The sequence below is a fragment of the Lepidochelys olivacea genome (assembly GCF_965140295.1).
Source record: "Lepidochelys olivacea isolate rLepOli2 genome assembly, chromosome: 1".
Classification (NCBI taxonomy): Eukaryota; Metazoa; Chordata; order Testudines; family Cheloniidae; genus Lepidochelys; species Lepidochelys olivacea.
Genome location: NC_140411.1, coordinates 193,564,090 through 193,591,734, shown reverse-complemented (window position 1 = coordinate 193,591,734; position 27,645 = coordinate 193,564,090). Strand labels below are relative to the sequence as shown.

The window sequence follows — 27,645 nt, the reverse complement described above, 5'->3', positions numbered from 1 at the left end:
TTTGTTTCCCTCTCCTCGTGGCCCTCCATCCTTCCTCAGACATGACTGTGGTGTATTGAAAACTGTGTTAAAATTACAATTTCGCACTTTAAAGGTTAGAGGTTTCTGGGTCCTGCTTGCAGATGAGGGGCTCTGTAGTGAAGCATGTGATCAGCATCTGTCTGCAGAAAGCTAGCCTAGAGCAAGATGGTATGAATTGTGCCTCACAGGGAGCAGCCTGCTTTGTCTCTCTCTGTTTTGCGGTTCTTGTGTTAGGATTCTGAATTCTAAGAAATAAAGTAGGTATGTTGCAACCGTCCAATAAGAAAAGGAGTACTTGTGGCACCTTAGAGACTAACCAATTTATTTGAGCATGAGCTTTCGTGAGCTACAGCTCACTTCATCGGATGCATACCGTGGAAACTGCAGCAGACTTTATATACACACAGAGAACATGAAACAATACCTCCTCCCACCCCACTGTCCTGCTGGTAATAGCTTGTCTAAAGTGATCATCAAGTTGGGCCATTTCCAGCACAAATCCAGGTTTTCTCACCCTCCACCCCCCCACACACAAACTCAGGAGAGTGAGTTTGTGTGTGGGGGGGTGGAGGGTGAGAAAACCTGGATTTGTGCTGGAAATGGCCCAACTTGATGATCACTTTAGATAAGCTATTACCAGCAGGACAGTGGGGTGGGAGGAGGTATTGTTTCATGTTCTCTGTGTGTATATAAAGTCTGCTGCAGTTTCCACGGTATGCATCCGATGAAGTGAGCTGTAGCTCACGAAAGCTCATGCTCAAATAAATTGGTTAGTCTCTAAGGTGCCACAAGTACTCCTTTTCTTTTTGCAAATACAGACTAACACGGCTGTTACTCTGAAACCCGTCCAATAAGAGTATTTAATGTTAATTTAACTGCTCTGTGAATATGCTGTGAACATAATGACACACTTTGGCAGTGCCTCAGACCAAGGGCTGCTCTCTGACAAACCAAAAGGTTCAACAATCTGAGATGCTTCTTCCCTTGGGGAGCTGCAAACTCTGCTTCTCAGGCATCTTTGGCTATTGCTCTTGTCCCCACACTTCATGCCTGCTCTTTGTTGTGAGTAACAAGAGATAGGATATAGTAAGAGGGAGACGATTGCAGCTCAGCTTGTTGGAGAGACACAGCTTGCTGCTCCCTCAGAGAACTTCTGCTTCATTGAGGAGCTTCCTGATCTGTCAAGGGAGAAAACAGAACTTGTGGTTCACTTGAGATAGTCCCAGGTCTGACAAACCTTTGGGCCTGCAAATTTGCAAATCAGTACTTACCTCGCTATTTACTATTATTTTTTCCTACTAAAGAACTAAATTTTTGATTGGGAGGGAATAGGGAAAATGAAACAGTAAAAGATGGCATAGGTATTTTACTCCCTGTCCTAAAAGCCCATTTGCTGCATAGTACATAATCCTTTTAAAAGGTTGAATACCATGCCTGTTGTTCCCAGAATTACCTGGCATCGCTTATACTGTAACTACAAGCTCTTCTTGTGCAAATGAGGTCAATGAACTATCATGAAAGGTGATGGTTCAATCCTGCTCTAATTGACCCACATGTTCAACTTCATAGACTTGCCTGTAACATCCTCAGAGTTTCATGGGTGTAACAGAGGGCAAAATACATCCCTGTGTGTGTGTTTCTGGCATATTGTCTGAATACACAGTCTATACAGTATGTGTGATACAAACCTTGCTAGTAACCAGGAAGATCAAGAAGAAGAATGCATGATATATGCAGTTTGCAGTGTTGTTGTAACCAGGATATTAGAGAGACAAGGTGGGTGAAGTAATATCTTTTATTGAACCAACTTCTGTTGGTGAGAGAGACAAGCTTTCTAGCTACACAGAGCTTTTCTGGTTTGGACTTTGTGTAAGCTCAAAAACTTGTTTTGTCTCTCACCAACAAAAGTTGGCCCAATAATAGATATTACCTGTCCTACCTTGTGTCTCTAATATATGCAGTACAGCCTCACATTGTATTTCAGAAAGGCTGGTCAGGTATGGAATGGATCATAGGCTTCTTTTCTTACTTTAATGTGCTACAGTGGCTGTGTAAGTTGAATGCGAAGTAAACGTTGTCTGTAACGTTTTTCATATTTCTCTCTCACCATATTTTGACAAGTTCATGAATTACCCTTTGGCCCCTAGACCTGGCTCTTCTAAGTCAAGGGTTGAGGTACATGGGTCTGACAAATTGGAAGAAGCTTGCACGGGCATTGCTGGTGCTGTGCCTCTGACTTAAAGTATGTCTACACTGCAGTTAAACACCTGTGGCTGGCCTGTGTCAGCTGACTCAGGCTTGCAGGACTTGGCCTGCAGGGCTGTAAAATTGCAGTGTAGACATTCAGGCTCTGGGACCGTACCCTCACTTGTATGGTCCCAGAAATCCCAACTATCAACACTGCAGTTTTATAGCCCCATAGCCCGAGCCTCTTGAGCCTGATTCAGCTGACGTGAGCCAGCCACAGGTGTTAAATTGCAGTGTAGATATACCCTTAAAAAACTAAAGTATATCAGTCTCTGGGGCTCTCAGCTGAGCCTTAAAAATGATTGATTGAATTATTGGCATGTGCTGTAGATATTAAAACAGAATATACTAACTCCTGAACCAGAGAATGGGATAGTCCTTCTAGTTTTGGATTAGGAGCCATGGCATGTTACAGGATTAACTGAAAATGGAAATCAGTTTCAATCTTTCCCAGGAGAAGAAAGGCCCATGGAGGCGGAGCAGGCTGCATTTTATCTGCACAGATTATTTCCATCTTAAATAGTAGGTGCTCTCAGCTCTTTACATTTCACTGCTTCAGGATGTCTGGTCTTCTGTTAAAAACCGAACCCATTTTAAGTGCATGCCAGCTCCTTTTACTATATTTTGCAGTTAGCACATTTGGTGGTAAGGCACTTCCTGTTTATCTGCAGAGATCTTACTTTCCAAAGCAAACGTGAGGCTGCAGGGAGCACACTAACCCAAAGTTCCCAGTCTTGCACTTGCATCTTATTTAATGGCAGTTTCTGCTTCCCATTTTCACAAGCTTCCTGAGATGAACATGGCAGAACTCACTCCAGAGACGCATGTAACTACGCCCCCTAGTTATTTATAGGGTGACCAGATGTCGCAATTTTATAGTGATAGTCCCAATATTCGGGGCTTTGTGTTATACAGGCACCTATTACCCCCATCCCAATTTTTCACACTTGGAATCTGGTCACCCTAGTTACTTGTAGCTCATGAAAAGCGTTTTACTTTCATTAACTGAACACCTGATGTCATTAGGGGCCCACTTCTGCCAGCCTAAGGAGTGTACCTTACTCCATGATAGTCCCATTGAATTCAGTGGCCCCTCTCCCAGGATAAGATAGATACTATTTCATCTGGCTCAGCGTAAAACAGAACATTTTATAGTAAAATTCTTCTGGCAAATAAATTAACTGTGTGTGGTTACCTCTATTTTAACAAAGGAGAGCAATGATTTATGGCTTGTGTTTGTTTAAAAACTAAGGACCTGATCTTGTAATCTTTATGCAGGCTAAACTGCCGCTGACTTCAATGAGGGCTTTGTTAGCGTTACAGATTTAGCTCAAGCAGGTGAAATTAACACAGAAGAATGTACCATCAGAATAATAAATATTCTTTATTAGCAGTGGGAAAGAATGGTCAAGAATCTGCCAATATCTGTGCTGCTAGTTGACATAGTACAGAGATAAGATACAAGCATTTCTCTTTTCCATTAACTTGAGCACAAATCATCTGGTATGTTACGTGCACCCTGCGAACGACAGAAGTAGTACATCCTTCCTTTTGAATTGTGGTCTGAATTTTAACCAAGCTAGAAGACTCTCATTGTTGCAGCACTAATCTGTTGATACGAATATTGCTATGAGTAATTTTCTTCCTAAGTACATTTTTTACAGCACCAGATGCATGGTAGCCAAGCAAGAGCTGATCAAATGGCGTAAACCAAAGTTGCAAACATTCTTTCAAATTTAAAATGGCATTCTGGTGTCCCCTTTGTATTCACAAAGTTTGACATGAATGGCTTTTTGTTTGTGCCAGTGTTTGGAGAAAAGCTGTTTGTACGCTACTTACCCACACTTACTTGCCAATAAAAGCTGATCAAGCCTGAGTAAGAACATTCATTCCTCATCATTCATTGTTATCCTGTTCAAAAAAGTTCCATCTTTCAGTCCGCGAACAAAAGCAGTATCATGTGACTTAAATAACCAAGCAGAATCCCAGGAAAGCCAATTATGAATACTTGAAGGCGGTGTTTCCCAAACTTGGGACCCCGCTTGTTCAGGGAAAGCCAGGCCGGTTTGTTTACCTGCCGCATCCGGAGGTTCTGCCGATCGCGGCTCCCACTGGCCGCGGTTCGCTGCTCCAGGCCAATGGGGGCTGCAGGAAGCAGCGGCCGGTATGTCCCTCGGCCTGCGCCGCTTCCCGCAGTCCCCATTGGCCTGGAGCGGCGAATCGCAGCCAGTGGGAGCCGCGATTGGCCAAACCTCCGGACGCGGCAGGTAAACAAATCGGGGCCCGGCCCGCCAGGGGCTTTCCCTGAACAAGTGGGGTCCCAACTTTGGGAAACACTGTTTTAAGGGAACGATTTGTGAACAACCTGTACGCTGAAATTTGACCACATAAACTGTTAATCAAATAGTTATGGAAAAGTGAATAAATAAAAAATCAGCCTGTTCACAAATGAAATATTTATAGGAAATAAATAAACTGACACTTAGGGTATGTCTGCAAGATGGGAGGGTCCCAGAGCTCAGGCTCCAGCCTGAGCCTGGAAGTCTACACAACAATGAAACAGCCCCATAGCCTGAGCTGACTGGCACGAGCAAGCCACAGGTTTTTCTTTGCTGTGTAGATATACACTTACTCCTTTTTCCTGTTTGTTTATCACCTCAGCAGCACAATACCTCTTGGTCTTGCATAATATCTTTCATGCAATCATGTCCCAGGCTCTCCACATAAACAAACAGTACAGTTAAACATGAAATCAGAGGTGGGGGGAAATCAGTTGATATAAACAAGGGAGACAATATGTTTCAGATAGGATTTTGAAAGAGGACGGAGAGGGCAGGATCTATGAAGGGTGAAGGCTCTTTTTGCCAACCATTTTGAGATGATGTGATGGGATGCGGAGAAGGCCATGAAAAGAGCCTGGTTGGGAGGAACAAAGTGTCAGAAGTAGGTTGGAGTAAATCCATAGAAAGTGTTTAAAAATTAGGGCAATTTCTAGCCGGATCCTGAACTAAATGGGAAGCTAGTAGAGCTGTGTGAGAATCAGGTAATACGGTGGCTGTTCATTTTACATGTAAGAAGATGAACAGCAGCATTCAGCAAACTGCTGGTGTTTGGCTTCCACAGAAAAATGAATTCCACAGAAATGAATTTTCCACAGAAAAATGAATTCCATGTTCACCTATAGCACTGGGTCTCAAACTTTTGTACTGGTGACCCCTTTCACATAGCTAGCCTCTGAGTGCAACCGCCCCCCCCCCCAAAAAAAAATTAAAAACACTTTTTTAGATATTTAACACCATGATAAATGCTGGATAAAAAGCGGGGTTTTGGGTGGAGGCTGACAGCTCATGACCCCCTATATAATAACTTTGCGACTCCCTGAGGGGTCCTAAACCCCAGTTTGAGAAACCCTGACCTATAGTCTGTGCTTTCATCTTAACAGGCTGAGTCATCCATGCATCTGTAAGAGTCTTATCAACATGACATCTGTTTATCAGTAAATGCATAAATTAATGTATGCATCTATTACCCTGTTTGTGTATCCTGCAGTTTATCAATACATTCCTCCTCTTTGTTGCCTCTTTAACCTCACATAGTTATTTTTTTGTCTGTCATTGCAAACATGATCTCTTTCTTTTATATTTTTTTTCATACTGTCTAAATAACCCCACCTACACTGATGGGGATAGGCTGCTGGTTGAGAACAAAAACAAAAAAAACCCATTAGCTTGCTTTTTAGTTAGTAGCAGGTGAATATGTTCTTCATAGTCACAGAACACCTTCCAGTGGTGCATAAGTCTTATGCTTAAATATGTTCTTCAAGCAAAATTCTTATCGTCAAAAATTTTCTTCAACAAAAATAATTCATAATTTCCCCCAGTGGACCTAATAGAGCTCATTGTCCTTTAAATTTGTTTTCTTTTCCAGTGCTCCTAACCTTTATTATTCAGTTTTTATTGATCCTGTCCAAACTCTGACTTTGTTCTGGGCAGTGCCTTGATCAGAGCAGGGGGCGTTCCTGGAATATGAAAGCTTCAAATGAATCCATGTGGAAAATAACAAACATGCGGTTGCTAATATCCAACCACGAACATGGGCTTCACTTAAGTGTGAATTCCAGAACATATCATAAGAATCAGTATGCTTTTATTGATGAGAATTCCTCTTTGTTTAGAAGAAGGTGTACTTATGTTCCTGCTGTAACGCTTGAGTCACTGCAGGACATGAACCGTTACGGTGCTGGCCGAGTTAAAGACATGTCATTGCCAGGGCTATTTCTTCACACAAACGGTGGCATATTCTGTAAGTTCCATTTCCACATTCTGCTCCTTTCTCGGGAGCTTTTCTATAATACTAGAATGGTTTAATGAAGCATAAACAAGGACATCTTCGCTCTCAGATGTGGGCTGGTAGGAATCAACAGCAGCACTGTCACAGGCATTGCCAGCTGCTGCCCTGCTACCATTCCAGTGAGGGACATGATTATCATAAATTGTGCTGTCATCCAATGGCTGCTGCAGGCTAGCCATGGAGCAATAGTAAAGTGTCGATCCTTCACCGGGGGCATGCGTGGTCCTATCGGTGTGGTATGGAGCACATGTAGCTCTGCTGACCTGCAAGAGAACAGAACGGTGTTCAGCTCTGTGTGGAACTGTATATTAGATATGTGTCGGCTGGACAAAGCACACATGTGAGATGTAACAGAGATGCGGCATAAGGTTTCATTCAGGTGGGCTCTACCACTTCAAAATTGCATTAAAAATGATGGATAAACGTTGGAGCAAAGGTGGACAACCAGGTTCCCTGGAATATACTTTTGGGTAATACACCAATTTATGGGATAAAGTTAGAAATCATTGCATCTTTAAGCCTTTCTCTACCTTTACTTCCCTTCCCAAACTCTCTGTCTCCTTTCTTTTCCCCCTTACCCTCTCTCCATGTGATCTCATCAGTTTCAGGGTAAAATTGAACATCGCGTTGCAGGAGCTCTCCTAACTCACTCATTTTGTGCCTCTCACTTCCATGGCTCTGCCTGCCCATCACCCATCCAGTCTCACATTGCAAGACTCTCTCTATTTGTCCCCATCCTTCCATCTCTGAATCTGTCTTTCCTTCTTTCATCCCTTGTCCAGCATCTCTGTCTGCTTACAAGTTCACTCATATATTTTTTCCTAAAGAAACCCTCCTTAGGACCCCACTTGCCTATCCACCTAAATTCCATCTCCCTCCTTGAGTGGGACATCTGTTCCTGCTATCTCAATCTTCTTTCCTGTAACACCCTGTTGAATCCTGTGCAGTCTGGTTTGTGACCTTTCAACTCCTCTGGAACAGTCTGTGCCAGTGTCACATGACCTCATGCTGGCCACATTTAAGTACCATTTTTCTTCACTCATCTTTCCCACTGGTTTTTTGACACTTCTCCTCCATGGGCTTCAATTTTCTCCTTCTTCTCCACCATCTTTCCGTTTTTCCACGAGTAACTTCTCCCTTTCTCCCCTCTCCTTTTGTCTCAGGGTTTTGTCCTTTGTCCCCTCCACTTATCCCTCTGTACTCTCACTAGGCAAGGTCATCCAGTCTCACAGTTTCAGCTACCATCACTAGGTGGGTGATTCACAAATCTCTTGCCTTCTTCCCCTCATTGCAATCTCACATTTACGCCGTCTCTGGGCTGTTCCACTGACAAATCAAGCTCACAGTGACAAAATTGAAACGCCCCTTCTTTACTTTTTATCCCTCTCCCTTCTTTTCTCCATCACCTTTGACAGCTGTGCCATCTTCTATATCAGCCTGTTAAGTTATTGAATGTGACTCCTGTCTTTCCTTTTTTTTCTTCCATGTCTCTCCTTTCTCCAAATCTATCATTTCCTCTTATACATTTCTGAAACCCACTCTTCCCTCTCACTCCTTCCCACTTTGTCTTCCCTCACCTTGCTTACTGCAATCTACTCCACATTGGCTGCCTACTGTCATTTCTAGTCCCCCAGCAGTCCGCAGAAAATGCTGCTGCTGCTAACGCTATCTTCCTTCGCTTGCTACTCTGATCGGATCACTGGCCTCTGGCTTCTTGGTGCATTGAGGCCATTGCCTGTCATACTAATGAATATGGTTTCCTGGTACCCACCTGTCTGTACCCATTTATTGCCTCTTGTCTTATACTTAGACTATAAGATCTTTTGGGAAGGGTCGTCTTTTTTTTTTTGTCCTTTGTACAATGCCGAGCACAATGGAGTCCAGGTCCACGACTGGGGTTCCTAACTGCTACGGTAATACAGATAGCCACATTTTTAAAAAAAATTTCTTTCACTTTCCATGTCAAGTTCAAACTTCTTGTCCTCACCTTCACTGCATTACCCAGCTCCAACCTTACCAGGATCTCTGCTTCTATGCGTTTCCACTTCCCTTTCCAGGCTCCTGTCCTAAAAACCCCATCTGTATCCTCTTTGCATCTGCTTCCGTACTTCCCATATACTTGAAATGTCATCCCTCTGTCCCTTCAAAACCCTATTCAAAGCAGTTTTCTTCCGCAAGTCCTTATACAGCTGCGACCCAACAACTATAGAACGTGGACTAATAAAACAAAACTACTTCACTTGAACTTTGCAACTTCAGCCTATGTGGTGTTACATGACTGAGGGGTATTCTCTGTCTTTTATTTAGACTGTTAGTTCCTTGAGCTAGGGACTGTCTTCCTATATGTTTGTAAAATACTAAGCACTTTGTCAGCACTCAATAATACAGGATATGACAAGGCCTGGTAGCACAGAGCTCAAACACACCATGTTCATTTCCTTCTGTGAGGTTACTGGGGTTGTCTTGGGTTTCACTGGAGAGAAAAAGAAAAGAAGATGGTGTATCAATAAAACAACTGTGAGAATTGTCTTTCTGCTAGTAGAAAAGGGTTATGGACATCAGTAAAATACCCCTTTCCTTACTGGATATACCTCACAACATGAAAATCCAGTTAGAGTATGCCCAGGTTGGATTCAGGAAGATCTATTTTGACAAAGGGTAATAAACATATTCTACAGCTTATTGGGAAATATGACTGTCCCTCCGTAGCCCCAGAAATGTGGAAAAAATATCTTCCTAGTATATTGAGGGGCGGGGGGGGGAGAGATTCTCCTAGATTACCTTGAGGGGAGGCGGTTCTAGTCATAAACAAGAACATACTAGCCATAGGCATCAGGCATGGAAAACACTCGATAAACTTGAGCCACCTAGTAGGCAATTACGGCACCTTTCATTGGTAAGTCTCAAAGCATTTTTCGAATATTAACCAACTAACCCTCAGAAAGCCACTGAGAAATAGGTAAGGGAAATGACCCATCATTTCCCACCACTGAAATGACAATGTAGTGGAACTGTGGGTTCCATTTCTGAGGTGGAAGATAGCATCTTTGTAACAGCCCAAGACCCTACATTTTAGAAGGGAAGAATAATATTGTATCTAATTGAAAATACAAAGGGAAATTAGGGAAGCAGAATGTAATTAGTTGGAGTGTGATCAGGACTGCAAGGTTAACTCTCCCATTCTTATGAACTGTAGCAAGGGATAAAGTGGTCAAGACTCTTGTTTAATGTCTTTTCTGTAAAATGGGGATAGGGAAAGACAAAGAGCAAATCACAGCGTTTCAAACTATTAAAGAAGTGGAGTTTGAGGTTTGGGTGGGTTCTTATTTTATCCATAACTATTGCACTATTGCTAGATGAGAATAGCATGGGTGACAAATAAAACAGCCAAAAAATCATCATCATAACCAGCTAGGCCTTGGCCATGTTCTAGCTCAACTGTCAGTTGGGGATGATTGTTCTCAGACATTTTAACAGTACTTAAAGAAGACATTTTAAATAGTGGAAACCAAAGAAGAAAAAATTACTCTGCCCGCAGGAGCACAAGGAAGAACAGGAGGTGGTATGAGAGCTCACCTGAGTGCCACCGCAGACAACACAACAGGCATAAGCAGATAAGGATGAGGAGACACAATGCCCCCAGAGATGATAGGGCATAAATAATCCACTTCTTATTGTTGCTGCTAGGTCCTTGAGGAGCTTCTGTGACATTAGTGGCACCTGCAAATTCCTCTAAGATTTATTAGTACATGATATAGGATGTTGGCTGGATTATTCTGAGCCATCCGATTAGTTCATAAATTCAATGTACCAATTTTTTAATCTGCTAACCGCACATTTTTTAGAATAACTTGAATTAAGCTAGTTAACGAAGCATTTTGAAGTATTCATTAGGAATATATTTAGTGAGGGGTGAAAGGCTGTCTGAAATTCTAAGGGGATTGGGATTGGGGCTGCTCAAAACTTCCTTTTTCTGCTCCAGATTCTCTCCTCCTCTTCTCTTTTTCATTTCCTGTACTTTTTGCAGCATAGAAAAAACTAACTTGGGAGGTTCCATTTTATTTTTTTCTCAACTAAACTCAAAGCCCAAGACTTTCTGAAATGGATTCCTAAAGACAGGCTCCTGAGTCCAGACTTTGGCACCAGCCTAATTTTCAGAAGTGCTGAGCACCCAGCAACTCCCACTGAAGTCTATGAGAGCTGCTGGGTGCTCAGAACTTCTGGAAATCAGGCCACATATCTAGGTGCACAACTATGGACTCAGGAGCTTTGGGTTCCCTTTAAGGGACGGCAGGAGGAAAAGCTTAGAAAGTAGAAGGTCTGGCAGAGGAGTCAGATTGGTGGGGAACTATGAGATTTTGTACCTTTGCTGCCTGTAGTATTTCAAGAGAACAGTATGTTAAATGAGGGTGACAAAGATAGTAAGGATTATTTCCCCCGTATCTATTTTAAAACCCATGTAATGTATAGGGTGCACACATCCTCTTTTGTTGACAAGGTCACAGCTGTGCATCATTGGTTATAGAGTATATGGCCCTTCATAGTGTGTGGGTGTGACACCCCTGAACAAATTATGGCTTTGGGTAATTATTGTCCACTACCACTCTTTAAGATGTTGTTTATGTTCTGTTGATCCTTGACCCCAAACTGATCTTGGAAGGTTTATGCTTGTGTTTAAACTATAATCTATATGTTAAAAGCTAACATGCTTATAAATGCGGATATTAAAGCTGTAATGTAAGTAGGGAAGAACAACATGTAAAAATAGTTGAAATAAGCTTTGCAACAAGTTTAACACCTAACAGAGACTAGTAGATAGCATAAGGCTTAAATATTTAGCATAAGTACTTAACCTACAAGTATAATTTTTAGCAATATGTATCCTGTGGTAAACAAGTAAACTGCAAAGGAATAGACTAAACTTAAAATAATAGCATTTTAGGGGCTTTTTGGTATACGTAACCATGCAGCAAAACTAAGTTTACCCATCAAAACTATTGTGAAATACATTGTCGCAAATTGGCCATGCAAGTAGCCCGAACTCTGACATTGGCCCCTTAGAATGCTATACAACAGTGGTTCTCAAACTTTTTTACTGGTGACCCCTTTCACATAGCAAGCCTTTGACACCTGTTTTACAAGGACAGGGCACTGAGACTCAATCAAATAAGGTCCCATACATGTGTGGGTGTAATGGAAAGATGTATAAAAAAGGTACACTCAGTCCTTAGTTGGAACATCAGGCTGGAAAGCTTGTCATCACTCCCGCTTACAGTGCTTCTCCATGTACTATTCATTCCATCTTCACTCATGATGATCTCCATAAGGTTGTAAATATGCACATTGTGGGGAACTGTTTTTCTATCCTCATCTGACTTTTTTATGACTGTAATTATCCTTGCTTGCTTGCATTTGGGTATTAAATAAAGTCTTCATATCTCTATATATGTGATTCACCAATCTCATTTCCTCTAACAAATATTTAAGTAGTCACCTGAGTAAAAGAACCTGTTATTGGTGTCTTGTGCCTTTTGCACTGTAAATTAATCAAAGACTACAATTCTGATACAGTGTGACTCCTGGAACAGCATGAGTAGCATGTATTACGCAGTATGAGAGAAATGTGTGTAAACTGAACAATCTGTTACACTATGATGGAGTGTCTAATTCGCTTTGTCTCGCTTACACTGATATATTCATGCATTAGGGTGGGCAGCAGCAGGGGATTCTGGCATAGGTGATGGCTGTTTAGTCCCAAGTGAAGCATTCAAGCTATAGTGTGAGCAACAGTGATTTAGTGATGAGGTTAAACAGTATTTCAGTATGTGCAAAAATATATGACCCTCACCACACACAGTCATATAAATATGAGATAGTTCCCCTATTTTACAAGAGAAGATCATAACTTACTTGATAGTGGATTTGTAGGGGCATTTGTAGTCACTTCTGAAAAAGAAAAGCAGGAGAAGAATTGAAACTGAGCTGAGAACTTGGTAAACTTTATGTCCCGGTTATGTTTTCCATATTCAAAGAGCAATCTTATAGTGAAGTCTCCATAACTTCTACTTTCGATTAAGGGGAACAACAAAACAAGAAAGAAGGCAATTGGTGGGAGGGCACAGAACTTGTTTCCTAAGGCTGCTTGAGTAGTACACACACACTTTATTCAAAGTCTTCTTTGACATTTAAAAAAACCAGCCAAGTGAATCATCTGCAAATAGATATTATGTCACTTTTTCAAAATACTTTTGTGAATACTTTTTTTTTTTCTTATTTGCTCAGCGCTTTCTATTAGAGTTTAGCTCACACCAAGAGACTAGTGTGAGCTGGGCACAGGCTAAACCTCCTCACAAGGTTCAGCAATAAATGCTGTGAGGGATTTTCTCTATCCCTGCACCCTATGTACACTGCTGCAGCAATGAACAGGGGCCATTAAAGCTCCTTAACACGCTAGGAGAGAATTCTCCTGGTGCAGGCACTGTGTAAGACAGCCTTACAGCTGGACTAGGCCAGGACTGTGCCGGAGCCATACTGAGCAGTTCCTGGTTGCAGAGCTGCTTATAAGCAGCCCAGGCAGAGCTGTCATGAATTAGAGGAAACCTCTGAGTTGTTTCTGGGAACCGCACCAAGCCCGGATCCCAAGGGCAGCATATCCCTCTTGCTGCTGGGACTGTACTGTAGTCTATGCCTCCAAGAGGCATAGCACAAACTCATACGCTCCCTTTGTATTCTCTGTAAGACAAATGTCTTCAGCATGATTCTCTCCTAAGCCATTTCATTCCTTGTACTGTGTTGACCTTGTCCAGTAACATGCACCTTTTTGCATTTTGACTGATTTGTGCAGCTTGTGACCAGACTGTACCTTTCCTGACCTTCGTTGGCTTTGACTGACTTATATTTGTTATGACTAGATTGACCTTTCATGGATCATCCTAAATCCCAAGAGTTTTAGAATCCCCCATGACTGTGTTTTTCTTTTCCTGATCCTCTTGGGTCTTTCGTGATTTCTTCCTAATGACCATTAAGAGAGCCGTAAAGAGGGAAGGCAGACATTAACAGGAGCAGAATGGGAGAGGTCAGCATGTTTAGAAGGCCACTTGGATTACTACTGTGCCACTGAATAGTGTGTTTGTTTGTAGAAACAGACTTCCAAGTAGAATGAGTTTTTAACCTTTAGAATCAGTTCTGATAAAGAGAAATTCCCTCAAAACTAGTTATCCTCTAATGCTTACCTTGAACAAGAACTTCTACTGCATGGCTCTCACTCCTTAAACTTCCCACAGTAGCTTGACAACGATATAATCCACTGTCGTTCTTATGAACAGGTACAAAGTTCAGAACAAACACATTCCCGTCTTTCCAGGCTGTATGTCTCGTTGGCCCATCTTTCAAAAGTGAGCAGTGCGTCTCCTGTATCTTGCACCAGTTCATGGCCGGCTTTTCTGTGCAGTACTTCACTGGACACTCTATACTGAGGGAGTCCCCAGGTTTTCTCGGGTATCTGTAACCTCTTGTAACCAGAAGTTCAACAGTACAGTTCACAGTCACGTCTCCTGGAAGTGAAGAAAAACCTGAAAGATTATCATTGTTTCATAGTGTCTCTTCCCCCTATAGCTTTATTACTATGAATTAGTATTACTGTTACTCTTCTGACTGTCATTGCCCATTCTCTGCCTTGTCTCCTCATTATTTCTATATGGGTCACTGAAAGAAGATAAAGCACAGATTATGGGTTATTTCATCTCAAGGGATACAGAACTGGCTCTTGCAGAAGACTGGTAATGTGATGCAACTTTTGTCTATTGGTTCAAATCTAGCCCAGCTGTGACATTACAGTAGGCTAAGAATTCTCTGTCAAAATGATTTTTGATGGAAAATGCACTTTCTGCAAAATTGTGACAGAGTTAAGGTTATCTGGCTGCACTACTGGTGAGCTATGCCTCTCTGGTTGGAGAAATGTACTATTAGATGCCTTAACTCTTCATTTCCTTGCTTTTGTGGTTTTCTGTTATGTGTGTTATGTATAGAGCCCCCTTAGCTCTCACACAACTTAGAGGTTTTGTGCATTAATTGAAAAATAGAGAGGGGGGAAAGTATCTTAAATCTGGCCTCATTTCTCCCCCAACATTGTCCACCACTCCTAAATCCAAACAAGGAAGGGGACATCTGATCAATTTGACTCCAGAGTAGGGCAGGGCACAGAGGTAGATAGGTCAGTAACTGTCGCCTCCAAAGTGGTGTGGTATAGCCTTTGGAAAACTGCCAAAGTAGTTAGCAGCAGCATTGTGTACACACGAACAATAAACTAGACTAACTCACTTCACAGCAAAGTTTAGTTCACTTTGAAAGAGGAATCCAGAGTTTGAGATAAGTGCAGAGTCAGTGCTCACAATAAATTGCATTGTGTATACTCAAGTCTGGTCAAAGCAGATAAACTCAAAAAGCTGTGGATTTAACCTCCTGCTCTCCCCCTGTGTTGACAAGCCCTTACAGATGATGTATGAATGAGTTTAAGCTATGGTAACTTGCTGAGCATACCATCTGGAAGAATGTGAATGTGGTGCCAGTTTAGATTCCCTTAAACCCACTTCCTCCCACTGTTGTGTAATTTGCCCCTCACATTTTACTTCTGAATTTGGAATCCTATTTGTCAGGAAGAAAGGACACAATTATGTGTGTTGGGTTTAGGGGGGAGGGGTTCCCCCCCATTTTTCCTTTCAGACTTTGTTGCTACTCTGGATTTATTTGAGGTGCTGGTGGTTTGGTTAGTCATGGCAACGTGCTGCCAGTGTGTTGTATATAAAAATAAAAACAATCTTTGCCTCAAATAGCTTACTATCTAATAGTGGTGTCCAGTTATTGTAAGCTGTGTTTTCAGGTTACTTTTTTTAAGGCACACAGAGGACTTTGAGAGCAGGTGCCTTGGAATAAAATAAATTATTAACCTTCTAAACGTACAAAATATTAATCTGTTTTTAATATTCTCCTGCAATCGCACACATATATAACTGTAAGCATGCATGCAGTCCTAGTCCCATTGAACTCAATAGGGCTAAATATATGCTTTAAGTTAAGCACATGTGAAAGTGTTTGCAGGAATGGAGCCTAAATCAGAAAGTGAGATCATCATCTTTGTCTGTAGCTCAGACCCTTCCATTTCTGAGGAGAGGAAAATACAAATAGACTGTTAGTGTGCAGTGCACAACAGCTGCGCGTGGCTGAATAGTCTGAAAATAGAAACAAAGAGCTAGAATTAGAAAGCAGAAAGTTTCAACCAGAACAACAATTAAAACATCTATAATAATCTTCCAGAAATACCCGCAATGATCACACCTTACCAGCAGCCCTTTCGATGCTATCACTGAGAGTGACAGATGCCTATATCAGAATGTTAAATTTGCTGTATAGTTTTTTGTAGTAAGCCTGTCTGATACTGTATATACTTGATGGCTCTTCCCTAAATATGTTAAATGTCAGGTTTCAGAGTAACAGCCGTGTTAGTCTGTATTTGCAAAAAGAAAAGGAGTACTTGTGCCACCTTAGAGACTAACCAATTTATTTGAGCATAAGCTTTCATGAGCTAAAGCTCACTTCATCGGATGCAATGTGCTGTAGCTCACGAAAGCTTATGCTCAAATAAATTGGTTAGTCTCTAAAGTGCCACAAGTCCTCCTTTTCTTTTTATGTTAAATGTGTTATCCTTCATCCAAATAGCTGTCCATGGTCAGTAACACAAACCAACTCTGCTCCTGCCATTTTCTCTTCAAAATCTATTTTTCTAGGAGGCCTACGCAGTCTAGTCTTTCCTTCCTTTGACACAGCTTTAACACAAACCTTTAGTAACCCTCACTACTTTGGCATCAGTAGCAAAAGCAACATTGTTATATTATTTCTGTAGCTTTTTCTTTCTTCTTTCCCTTTTCACACCAGCAATAACTTCCCTGTCTTGTTGTAAATTAGCTCCTGATCCTACAGTGAGCTTTGCGGGGGTCTGCCCACGCAGACTTTTCTGGAGGAATAGGGCCTTAGATCTTGAGCTCTTCAGTGCAGGGATGTGGTATTCACCTTGTCTGCAAATCATCATGCATTTTTATGGTGGTATAGAAATAAAAACATCACCATTCACTATTAGTTGAGGAAGAATCACCCAATTAACATTTCATAAACACTCCCTAAGGGATGATGTATGTAGCTGAGGGCAGTCTCTTCTAAGCGGGAACTAAAGAACAACATAGATTAATTCCTGTAAATGTTCGTAATACCACATTCCGTTTCAACCACGTCTTTAACTAAAAAGCAGACATCACCCAAATAATCATCTAGGATGGGACAAGATACCCTGATGCAGTGGAAGGACCACCCTAGATTGTGGCAAGGAGGTGTGGATGAGCCTAGCTGGGCTCAGACCCTTAAAGAGGTTGCTGAGCTATCCTCCTGCAGGGCCGGATTAATGCAGGAGCTTTAGGGGCTGCAGCCCAGAGCCTCAGGCTAAGTGGGGCCGGATGTGACCCGCTGCTTCTTTTCATCCGACCCGCAGCAAGTCTCCGCACCACGGGCCAGATACCAGTCCCCGAGCCTCAGTGCCATCCCCTGGGGCTGGAGCTGCGAGTGTTGGCTCGCCAATGTGCCCCTGCGGCCCCTTGGCGAAGGGCATTCAGGGTAATCTCTGCGTGCTGCCCCCAGTGCCGGCTCCGCAGCTCTGGAGCTGTGGGGGCAGTGTCTGTGGGCACGGGCAGCATGCATCGCACAGAGCGGCGGCCCCTCTGCCTAGGAGCCAGACATGCCAGTCACCTTGGGGAGCAGAGCAGCATAGAGCCAGGGCAGGCAGGGATCCAGGGACCCTGCTGTGCTGCCAACCAGGAGCCACCCGTGCACCTCCTCATTCACCCCTACCCCAGCCTGGAGCCCCCTCCTGCACCCAAACTCCCACCCAGAGCCTGCACCCCGAACCTCCTGCTGCACCCCCCAGCCCAGAGCCCACCCCCCCCAGCTGGAGCTGCACCCCAATCCCCTGCCCCAGCTCTGAGCCCACTCCCAACCCCCATGGTCCCCACAAAATCTAATAGCCCCAGGCCCACAAGAGAGTTAATCCAGTCTTGTCTTCCTGAACAGGGTTTGACAAGCAAAAGCCAGGAAAGGGAGCTCTTGACACAGAAGCAGTCTGATGGAGGCAAGTTGGTACTGAAACATGGAAAACTTGCACTTCTGCTGCTTGTGCCATTCCTGCTGTGAGATTGAGGACTTCAGTTTTCCAGACCAAATGTAACCAGCCTACATAGATGATCACTGAGGGAAATTCCCCCCCTGTAAACGCCCTGCAATGCTATCAGTTAAGACAGAAGGAGCCATTCCATGCTTAGCACAAATGTTTCACTTGCTTTGAACTTTACACAAATTTCCATTTGCATTGAGAGTGCTCATACTTTGTCTCATCCAAAAGGTGATTTATTTTTTTTAAAGATCGAGTTTGAATAAAATGTGTTCATCTGCTTCTCAGCCAGGAGAATGTGATTCATGTTTTCCCCTCTTTTTTAAAAAAAGCGTGTGTGTTTGTGACTACAAAACATCTTTATCTTAACATTTGAACAATAGCAAGTGCTGGGGCAGCAGAAAGCCCTCACTATGGAACAATCTCTTTGCCTTGTTTGTAGAAATAGGACTCTGTAGGCACAAAGTGATGAACATGGGCAGTATCCTTTTCTTTCCTGTCTGATGTCAGTGTTCAGAGAAGTGGGATGCTCTCCTTGACTGCAATGCAAGTACTGCTATTTGCTCATTCAGCATCACTTGTAGGAAACCACAACAATCAGGCTTGCTGCAGTGATGAGAGTGCTGGGGAGGCAAAACTGACTCCTCACAGGCCAGAAGGATTGCTCTCCCATGCCCACTTCCTTCAGCCCATAAGTGTGAGCCCTAGTAATAACATGACACCCAGCTCTCATCTAGTGCTTTTCATCAACAGATCTCAAAACACTTGACTAAGGAGGTCAGTATCATTATCCCCATTTCACAGATGGGGACACTGAGGCACAGAGGAGGGAAGTAACTTGCCCAAGGTCACCCAGCTGCTGCTAATAGTGATCTGCAAAAAGAAAATGGGCTTGTACCCTTTTTTGTTTCTTTACTGCATAATGTTGTGTGTGTATACCTTAAAAAAACAAAAAAGCCACGTCTGCTTGGTTTTTAATGTTAAAGATTCAGTTCCTGTCTAGGCTGAAAGATGCTATTGAAGAGTGGAGAGCTAGTGCAATGGTAACATCATGAGAATCAGATGAGTGAAACCTGAGGTATTGCAGTGGAAGACAATTTCGGACAGACTATTTAAAATTCATCCAGTTTTGGGTTTTGGTTTATACCTATTTAACTGCAATAACTAAACACTTGGGACAAAGGAAGTCTTTGTTCAAATCCAGCATACTCTCTCCTTCAGTTAAATGGTTGGAGCCTACAATGAATATGCTTTGAGACCTCCCAATAGCCCTTCCACAAAGCCAGTGGAAAATCAGATCTGACATTCCAGGTTTTTCTAAGCGGAAAAACAAGCAGTAAAAAAAAAAAACCATAAAAATATTTCAGGCCTGCCTTATATGTAATTAAGGGGCATAAGGCCAATTTTTGAAAAGTTCTTTGCAGGTTCTCTTTAAAAAGCAGTAGTGTGCCTCTGACTTAGGGAAGAAGTAGTCTGAGGTAAGCCTTCGGGTTTTGATTTGTTTTGGTTTAAGTGCCTAAATAAAACACAGCATCCTAGGAAGTGGGAGACTTTTTTTCTCTATTAACCAGAGTATCCATTAGCAAGGGGAAACTCTGGACTTTAGTGCAGTTATACAGAGTTTATATGAGCTCTTACAAGCTTTACTGAGAGTGAATAATGCTCACCTTCCTTTTACTGTGAGTGTATCTCTTGAACATTTCTGCCTGTTTCCTGTGCTGTGGTTTATTAACAGTTCACAATAGTGGTGTAACTAACCAACTCCAGAAATGATATTGTAGATGTGTGAGTGCATGGTAATTCAAGAGTCATTAGTTGAGGCCTTGAAAAAGCTGGCCTGTTGATGTCAGATGTAGTGGAATTCGTGTCTTGAAAAGCTAAACAGGGGTGGCCACACATGATCAGTATTTGGATGCCAGACTTCAAAGAGGACAAAGGAATCTATAAAATATGTATTGCTTGTGTATCAAACTACTCCTTGTAGTCCTCTAATAACTTATACTGCAGAAAGCAGAGATTCTTTTAGATCATTTGATTGCTCTAATGTTTTGAATGCAGAGATCCAAACTTTAGTTTCTGGTTAGAATGGATTCTTCATAAATAAGGATATTTTTTTTTCTGTTGTGTCACTGAGGTAAATATCTCCACTCACATTAATGCACATGCCATAACCTCACTGAGAGGAAAATCCTCCTTCCAATGCTTTATACTTTAAAGGCTTTTTTTAGGGCTGTCAAACGCTTAAAAAAATTAATTGTGATTAATCGCGTGATTAAAAAAATCAATCATGATTAATTGCTCTCTTAAACAATAATAGAATACCATTTATTTAAATATTTTTGGATGTTTCCTACATTTTCTAAAATATTGATTTCAATTACAACACAGAATACATAGTATACAGTGCTCAGTTTATATTATTATTTTTGATTACAAATATTTTCACAGTAAAAAACAAAAGAAATAGTATATTTCAGTTCATCTTTTACAAGTACTGTAGTGCAATCTCTTTATCATGAAAGTTGAACTTACAAATGTAGAATTATGGACAAAAAAAACTGCATTCAAAAATAAAACAATGTCAAACTTTAAAGCCTACAAGACCACTCAGTCCTACTTCAGCCAATCACTCAGACAAACAAGTTTGGTTACAATTTGCAGGAGATAATGTTGCCTGCTTCTTGTTTACAATGTCACCTAAAAGTGAGAACAGGAATTTGCAGGGCACTATTGTAGCCGGCGTCACAAGATATTTACGTGCCAGAGGCACTAAAGATTCATATGTCCCTTCATGCTTCAACCACCATTCCAGAGGACATGCATCCATGCTGATGACGGGTTTTGCTCAATAACGATCAAAAGCAGAGTGGACTGACATATGTTCATTTTCATCATCTGAGTCAGATGCCACCAGCAGGTTGCTTTTCTTTATTTTTTGGTGTTCAGGTTCTGTAGTTTCCTCATCACAGTGTTGCTCTTTTAAGACTTCTGAAAGCATGCTCCACCCTTCCAATCCCTCTCAGATTTTGGAAGGCACTTCAGATTCTTAAACCTCCAGTTGAGTGCTGTAGCTATTTTTAGAAATCTCACATTGGTACCGTCTCTGCATTCTGTCAAATCTGCTGTGAAAGTGTTCTTAAAATGAACAACATGTGCTGGGTCCTCATCCGAGACTGCTATTACATGAAATATATGGCAGAATGCGGGTAAAACAGAACACGAGACGTACAATTCGCCCTCAAGGAGTTCAGTCACAAATTTAATTAACACACTATTTTTTTAATGAGCATCATCAGCATGGAAGCATGTCCTCTGGAGTAGTGGCCAAAGCATGAAGGGTCATACGAATGTTTAGCATATCTGGCACGTAAATACCTTGCAACTCCAGCTACAAAAGTGCCATGGGAATGCCTGTTCTCACTTTCAGCTGACATTGTAAACAAGAAGCAGGCAGCAATATCTCCCATAAATGTAAACAAACTTGTTGGTCTTAGCAATTGGCTGAATGAGAAGTAGGACTGAGTGGACTTGTAGGTTCTAAAGTTTTACATTGTTTTGTTTTTGAGTGCAGTTATGTAACCAAAAAAAAATCTACATTTGTAAGTTACATTTTCACAATAAAGAGATTGCACTACAGTACTTGTATGAGGTGAATTGAAAAATGCTAATATATTTCTTCGGTTTATCATTTTTACAGTGCAAATATTTATAATAAAAAATAATATAAAGTTAGCACTGTACACTTTCTATTCTGTGTTGTAATAGAAATCAATATATTTGAAAATGTGGATAAACATCCAAAAATATTTAATAAATTTCAATTGGTATTCTATTGTTTAACAGTGTGATTAATCACAATTAATTTTTTTAATCTTGATACTTTTTTTTGAGTTAATCGCGTCAGTTAACTTGCGACTAATCGACAGCCCTTCTTTTTTTATTTTGTTTTGTTGTTCGTTTGGTTACATTAGAAATTCAATTTTGTTTACCCTTGTTTTTGTCCTGGAAAACATTAAGGAGAACTGGAGAACTGGGTGTTTATGATTAATCATGCAGGTGGAATCTGATTAATTGAGATATAGCAACACTTAGAGTTTCTACCCATGGGTTGAGTTAGTTGTGTTAAAAATTGACCATCCTGATCTTTCAATTAACAGCTGGTACTAGTTTACATTTGAGTCACGTAAGAATCTGTTGTCAAAAACAGTGAAGCCAAGACCCTGTGCTCTTGTAAAAATCACTCCCTTTAAGAACCACAGCTGGCCAGGAGCTTGCTTTTACCTTTTATCTAAAGAAAAGAGCAATGCTAGCAACCCCTAGTTCCATTCTGGGGTACTGACTAGGTGGGAAGAGCAATTCCTCCTGAGTCTTCCAGTACCTAAGTGGTCTCCCATCTGAGTACTAATTAGACTTGATGCTGCTTAGTTTCTAAGAACAGACTGTGTGGTCTTTGGTGGCCAGTGCTGTACATGAGGTCAGTCTAGAGCAGGGGTAGGCAACCTATGGCACACGTGCCAAAGGCAGCATGTGAGCTGATTTTCAGTGGCACTCACACTGCCCGGGTCCTGGCCACTGGTCCGGAGGTCTCTGCATTTTAATTTAATTTTAAATGAAGCTTCTTAAACATTTTAAAAACCTTATTTACTTTACAATCAACAATAGTTTAGTTATAGATTATAGATTTATAGAAAGAGACCTTCTAAAAATGTTAAAATGTATTACTGGCATGCGAAACCTTAAATTAGAGTGAATAAATGAAGACTCGGCACACCGCTTCTGAAAGGTTGCCAACCTCTGGTCTAGAGGATACGTGATCCCTTCTGGCCTTAAATTCTATGACATGATTGATATTTCTAAGGCAGAACAAAAGCAAGAACATTTTTGTTTGTTTAGCAAACTTTCTGAGCTACACTTAGACATCATAAAGAAACAACAAAGGGCACAAACCAACCCCCATTTGCAAGATCACATGTAAACATAAAGTTTGGGACAAAAGTTTGGGGCTTGGGTGATCTTACATTTTGGAAAACCAGTTTGCCAACTCTCTGAATATTTGTGTTCTTGATATGTAAAACTCTTTATATGCTCAGCCCTGGTCTACACTACAAACTTACGTCCGTATAATTATGTTGTTCATGGGTGTGGAAAATCCACACTCCTGAGTAACGCAGTTACACCAACTGAATTCCTAGTGTCGACAGCACTATGTCAACGGGAGGGCTTCTCCTGTTGATATACCTACCATCTCTTGGGGAGGTGGAGTACCTGCGCTGATAGGGGAAGCTCTCCCATCAGCACAGGTAGCATCTTCATTAACCACTACAGCAGCACAGCTGCACTGCTGTAAGTGTCGAGAGAGGTACTATGCTAAGAGGCACTCTAGAAAGACTCAGGCCATGTCTACACTACAAAATTATGTCGACCTAACTTACATCATACAGCTCTATACACTATACACTGCAATGTAAGCACAATATTTATATTCCAATTGATTTATTTTATAAGTTTATCGTCAAAATGAGAAAGTAAGCAATTTCTCAGTACTAGTGTGCTGTGACACTTTTGTATTTTTATGTCTGATTTTGTAAGCAGGTAGTTTGAAGTGAGTGTAACTTGGGGGTACACAAGACAAATCAGACTCCTGAAAGGGGCACAGTAGCTAGAAAAGTTGAGAGCCTCTGGTTTAAAGAACATAGAGTGGCAGTGACATCTGCTAATTTGTTATGCTAATCTGCTACCTTAGAGAGAGAGAGAGAGAGAGAAATTCGTGGGCAAATCTGCTGCTGCTCCCATCTGCAATACAGGGAAAGGAGACCAAAGAGAGGAGTATTGCAGAAGGCACTCTTCTAGTTGATTTCCTTGACGTTTGGAGTGGACGAATGGATAAAACACGAGTGCACACATTAAGGTTCCCACAGCAGAACTATCTCAGTCATGTTGCACAAATGTAGTGTTCTATATAGCTAAATATCCAATATGATATTTTTTAAAAAGTCACAAAATATTCCACAAATGAAACATGGTTGAATTAATATTGTTATTAGATGCTTATTTTTTGCCTTTCTTTGCTTAATTTTATCAGAGCTCTCTTAATGCTTCATCAACGTACTTCTTTATCTACAAAGAGAAATTTTCCTGTGAATAACAATAACAATTACTGTTTGAAATTCATCTTTCCACTGAGGTGCTTGATAGACAGTTGTTGCTGTTTTCTGGCTGGTGAAAGTTCTCTGCAAGGTCATGTCAACCATGGAAAGAAATCACTTTGGCTGCAGCTTGATAAGTTGTTGTTTTTTTTAACAGAAGTTTAGAATTTGCAGAGTAGTGTACAATGCAGCCATACTGGTATGAGAGTCAAAAACCATGAGTCCTTCATTTTTTCCATCCAATCTTCTCCTTTCCCTGATGTTAAGGCAATACTTTTGGCAGGACTCTGTTTTAGGGAGACTTCTATAGTATTCTCCATGCAGATTGCCTCAGCAGCTGCTTGAGAGCAGCAGTTCCTGTGCCCATCAGGCTGGGTGGGGAAAAAATACACTTTCATGTCACAGAGTTGGTGTGGTTTTATTAGGCTAAAAATAATAGAGGCATACTGAGCATGTTCAGAGATTTTCCACTCATTTGACATTTTGTGCCTGTGAGGTAATACTACTTTTTCCAAATTTAAGAAAGCATACACTCCTTACTGATGACTCCTTACATCAAGTGTCAAGGGTAAGCTGCCTCTGTAGAGGCAAAAAGGGTCAGTTTTTGTCCGTGTTAGGGGAAGGGAAACATTTTCAGTCCTATGTCAAAAATGGCTGAAGCAATTTGGCTTAAACTCTTCAGATAAATGCACTTTTAGGCAAAGAACAAGCATAAGAAATTCATGGCCAAAATGTAAATGTGTCAGAAAGTTATGAACGTGTGAAATCATGGGGCAATAATGGAGACTGCTTTTGCAAATTTCAGCACTGTGTAATATTTCTGATGCCTTTCTGTTATTTGTTTGCATGCATGCATGATATGCAAGGCACTTTCTAAATACATAAGAAGGGATGGCCCCTGCTCTGAGGAGTTCACAAAGGACAGACAGACAGCATTAGATGTAGAGTCAGGGAAAGGGAACAAAAACAAGATTCATTATAGCCTACGTAGCAAAGATAGATTTTTGACAAGACTTAAATGTGGAGAGGCTAGGGGCCTGGCTGATGAATTTGGAGAGGCTGACCCATGCACATGGACCATGTGGAATAAGGCAGAGAAGTGATTATCTGAGACAGTGGCCATTTGCCAGACATGGGAGTGGGCAATGGCAGAGTGACACTAAGTTCAACAAGGAAGCTTAAGAAGGGAAGAGTAGACTTCCACAGAGCCCTGAGGGAGATGGTCAATAGCTGTAGAAGCTCACAAAATCTTTGAGGTAGATAGTTGTTAGTTTAAAATGGGTAAAACAAATTACTGAGAGATTAAGTGACTTGCCCAAAATCTGGTCACACACTGAGTCAGCGGTAGAGACGATCACATCGCTAACCGGGCAGGGCACGTCCTTTACCCCACACCTCTGACTTTCCCATGATCTGTGGCTAAACTGCTAATGACATGCACCTTAACTTAATTCATTGTCTCATGCTATTAATAGCAGTGTTTTGTCAATATTACGACTATGTACCTTGCCGTAAATTATAGCCGTGGTGGAAATACAACTTTAAGGTTAACATAGCATAACTATTCAAAATCAGTTTAATGCTTACAGCATATTATGTGCACTGTTTCACACTATTTTGGACAAATGGAATGGACTGGACTAATTCAGACTGAATTAAAAGTAGCAAACACACGAGAGGCAATAAGCAGTTGTAATAGATGTGCTCGTCTTTGTCATCGTTGACTAAATTTTTTTTTAACCATGAACACAAAGGATAAATTTAAAGGGCTGTTCTTCTTTGTGAGATAACCCAGAACCTCTCTTTCCATAACCACCATGGGCTAAAGTCTCTGTTGTAATGCCACTGAGTTCAGAAAAATTATCATAGATGAATTAGTCACAATGTCTTTGTAAATACAGAGATCAGCTCTCCCTTATACTGGTATAAATCAGGAGAACCACTGTTAAAGTCAACAGTTTCACTGCAGAAAGTGAGAGGAAAATTAGAGCCCTGGATTTTTTAGGACATGTGACTGAGGCCACTTTGGTAACTTCTAGGTATGGACATGCAAGCACTCTGCCAGCACTCTGGGGTCAAACCACACCTGGTAGAACTTTAGGACTTTAACAAGGTGCTTGGGTTCTACCCTTGCACAGCTGGCAGAGGCTTTGGTTAGGAACTGGAGAGATCCCCGTTCCAATTAGCTGAATTTCAGTCAAGACAGTAACTTAGAGGCCTGGTTTTAATATCCATAATCCATGTGCTCATTATTTTACCTTATTAGATTCACGTCCTGTATCTTATTCCATCATAATCCAGCATACCATAGTTTCACAGTCTGAATTTCTCCTCACCCAGACTGCACTGAAAATCACTTGAGTACACGGCTTTCTATGAAGGCTAGTAACTTAAGTCACATTAGATTGATAAAGCATCTTACCATAAACCTGACAGTGATCCAGAGACAGCACCACAAGAAGGATGTGCAGTACAGTTCTGTTTGCCCGCATGCCTGGAGGAGCCTTCATTTCATCAGCATGGTGGAGATGGGAGAAATTCCTCTGAGGTTAAAGAAGTGCAGTTTGTGTAGATACTTACACCCCTCTGTGATTGCCCATAGTGTCTCTGAACTGATTCTCTTGACTGAAAAGTTTAGACAGGGAAGGAGATTTGGGGGTGGGGAAAAGGGCGGGGAAGTTTTCTGTAGCATACTATGCAAAAATCTGACAAGTTACATGGTGTACTTTTATGTGGTTGTATCATTATCCATCACTTGCTTACTTTCAAAATCTCTGAACTGCAAAACTTCTCTTTTTCCCCTGTGTGCTTTTTCAGTGCAGTAAGTGGAACTACAGAATTAAAACTATAAGAAAATCCTCGGTTAGTGCAACACTAAGGCTGAGATTTTAATCTTACAAACAACAGTAAATTCAAAGTTAACACCTGCACAGTAGGGTTTCTTCCCCCACACTTTTTCCAACCCTTTTGGATTGCTTCTTTATTCCATTTTATTTTCATAGTACATTTTAAAAAAACCCTACATTAAAGGAACATTACAGTGGTTCTTTGAGTAGTGTCCCTGTGGGTGCTCCACTGTAGGTATGCTTGCATGAGGAGAACCAGAACATGGATATGGACCTATCACTTTTAAAAGTGGGAAGAGGCGGGGCAGGGCCTTGGGGAGAAAGAGCGGTCAGTGACGGGGACAGGGCCACAGTTCAGGTTCTGGTGCCCCCCCCCACACACACACACTTTTAGGGAGCTTCTGCCACTTCTGGCTTGCGTCCCTGTACAACTGAACTGATAACTTTGGTACCAGTAGCCTTTAGGCCCACACATGCGCTGTCCCTCCTTGGGCCATGCCATGAGGCTAGCCAGCGTGTAGGGGCAAGGCCCCCTGCCCCTTACTTCCTTCTCTACCACAGAGTCACTGGCAAGAATTCTGAAGTAGAAGGGAGGAGGGCGGGTTGTGGAGCACTCGTAGGGACACACATCTTGAAGAACCATTGTTACAGCACAAGGTGAGTAACTTCTTCTTTCAAAGTCAAGCACTCAGTTTAGGAAATGCCAGAATTAAGGTTGCCTGTGCAACTTCAGTTTGGCTCCCTTGTACATATGCATAAGGATACGGTGTGTAATTACATGAGCACATGCTACCTTTTTCCCCCCAGAACCCCCTTCCCTCAGCTC

At 41.6% G+C, this 27,645-nt stretch overlaps 2 protein-coding genes across 2 annotated transcripts in view; one reads left to right on the top strand and one right to left on the bottom strand.

The window, feature by feature from the left end:
- LOC311523322 (OX-2 membrane glycoprotein-like) overlaps window positions 1-27,645 on the top strand; it is a 135,687-nt gene that overhangs the window by 100,781 nt on the left and 7,261 nt on the right. The gene's annotated exons all lie outside the window — the stretch shown is intronic.
- BTLA (B and T lymphocyte associated) lies at window positions 6,540-26,563 on the bottom strand (the record flags this gene model as incomplete). The annotated part of the gene is made up of 6 exons (XM_084614109.1): window positions 26,396-26,563; window positions 13,851-14,189; window positions 12,529-12,564; window positions 10,195-10,350; window positions 9,045-9,091; window positions 6,540-6,881 (listed from the first exon to the last, which is right to left on the bottom strand). Exons 1-6 carry the CDS (start codon window positions 26,481-26,483, stop codon window positions 6,540-6,542), a joined length of 1,008 nt encoding a protein of 335 aa, XP_084470235.1. The 5' UTR covers window positions 26,484-26,563.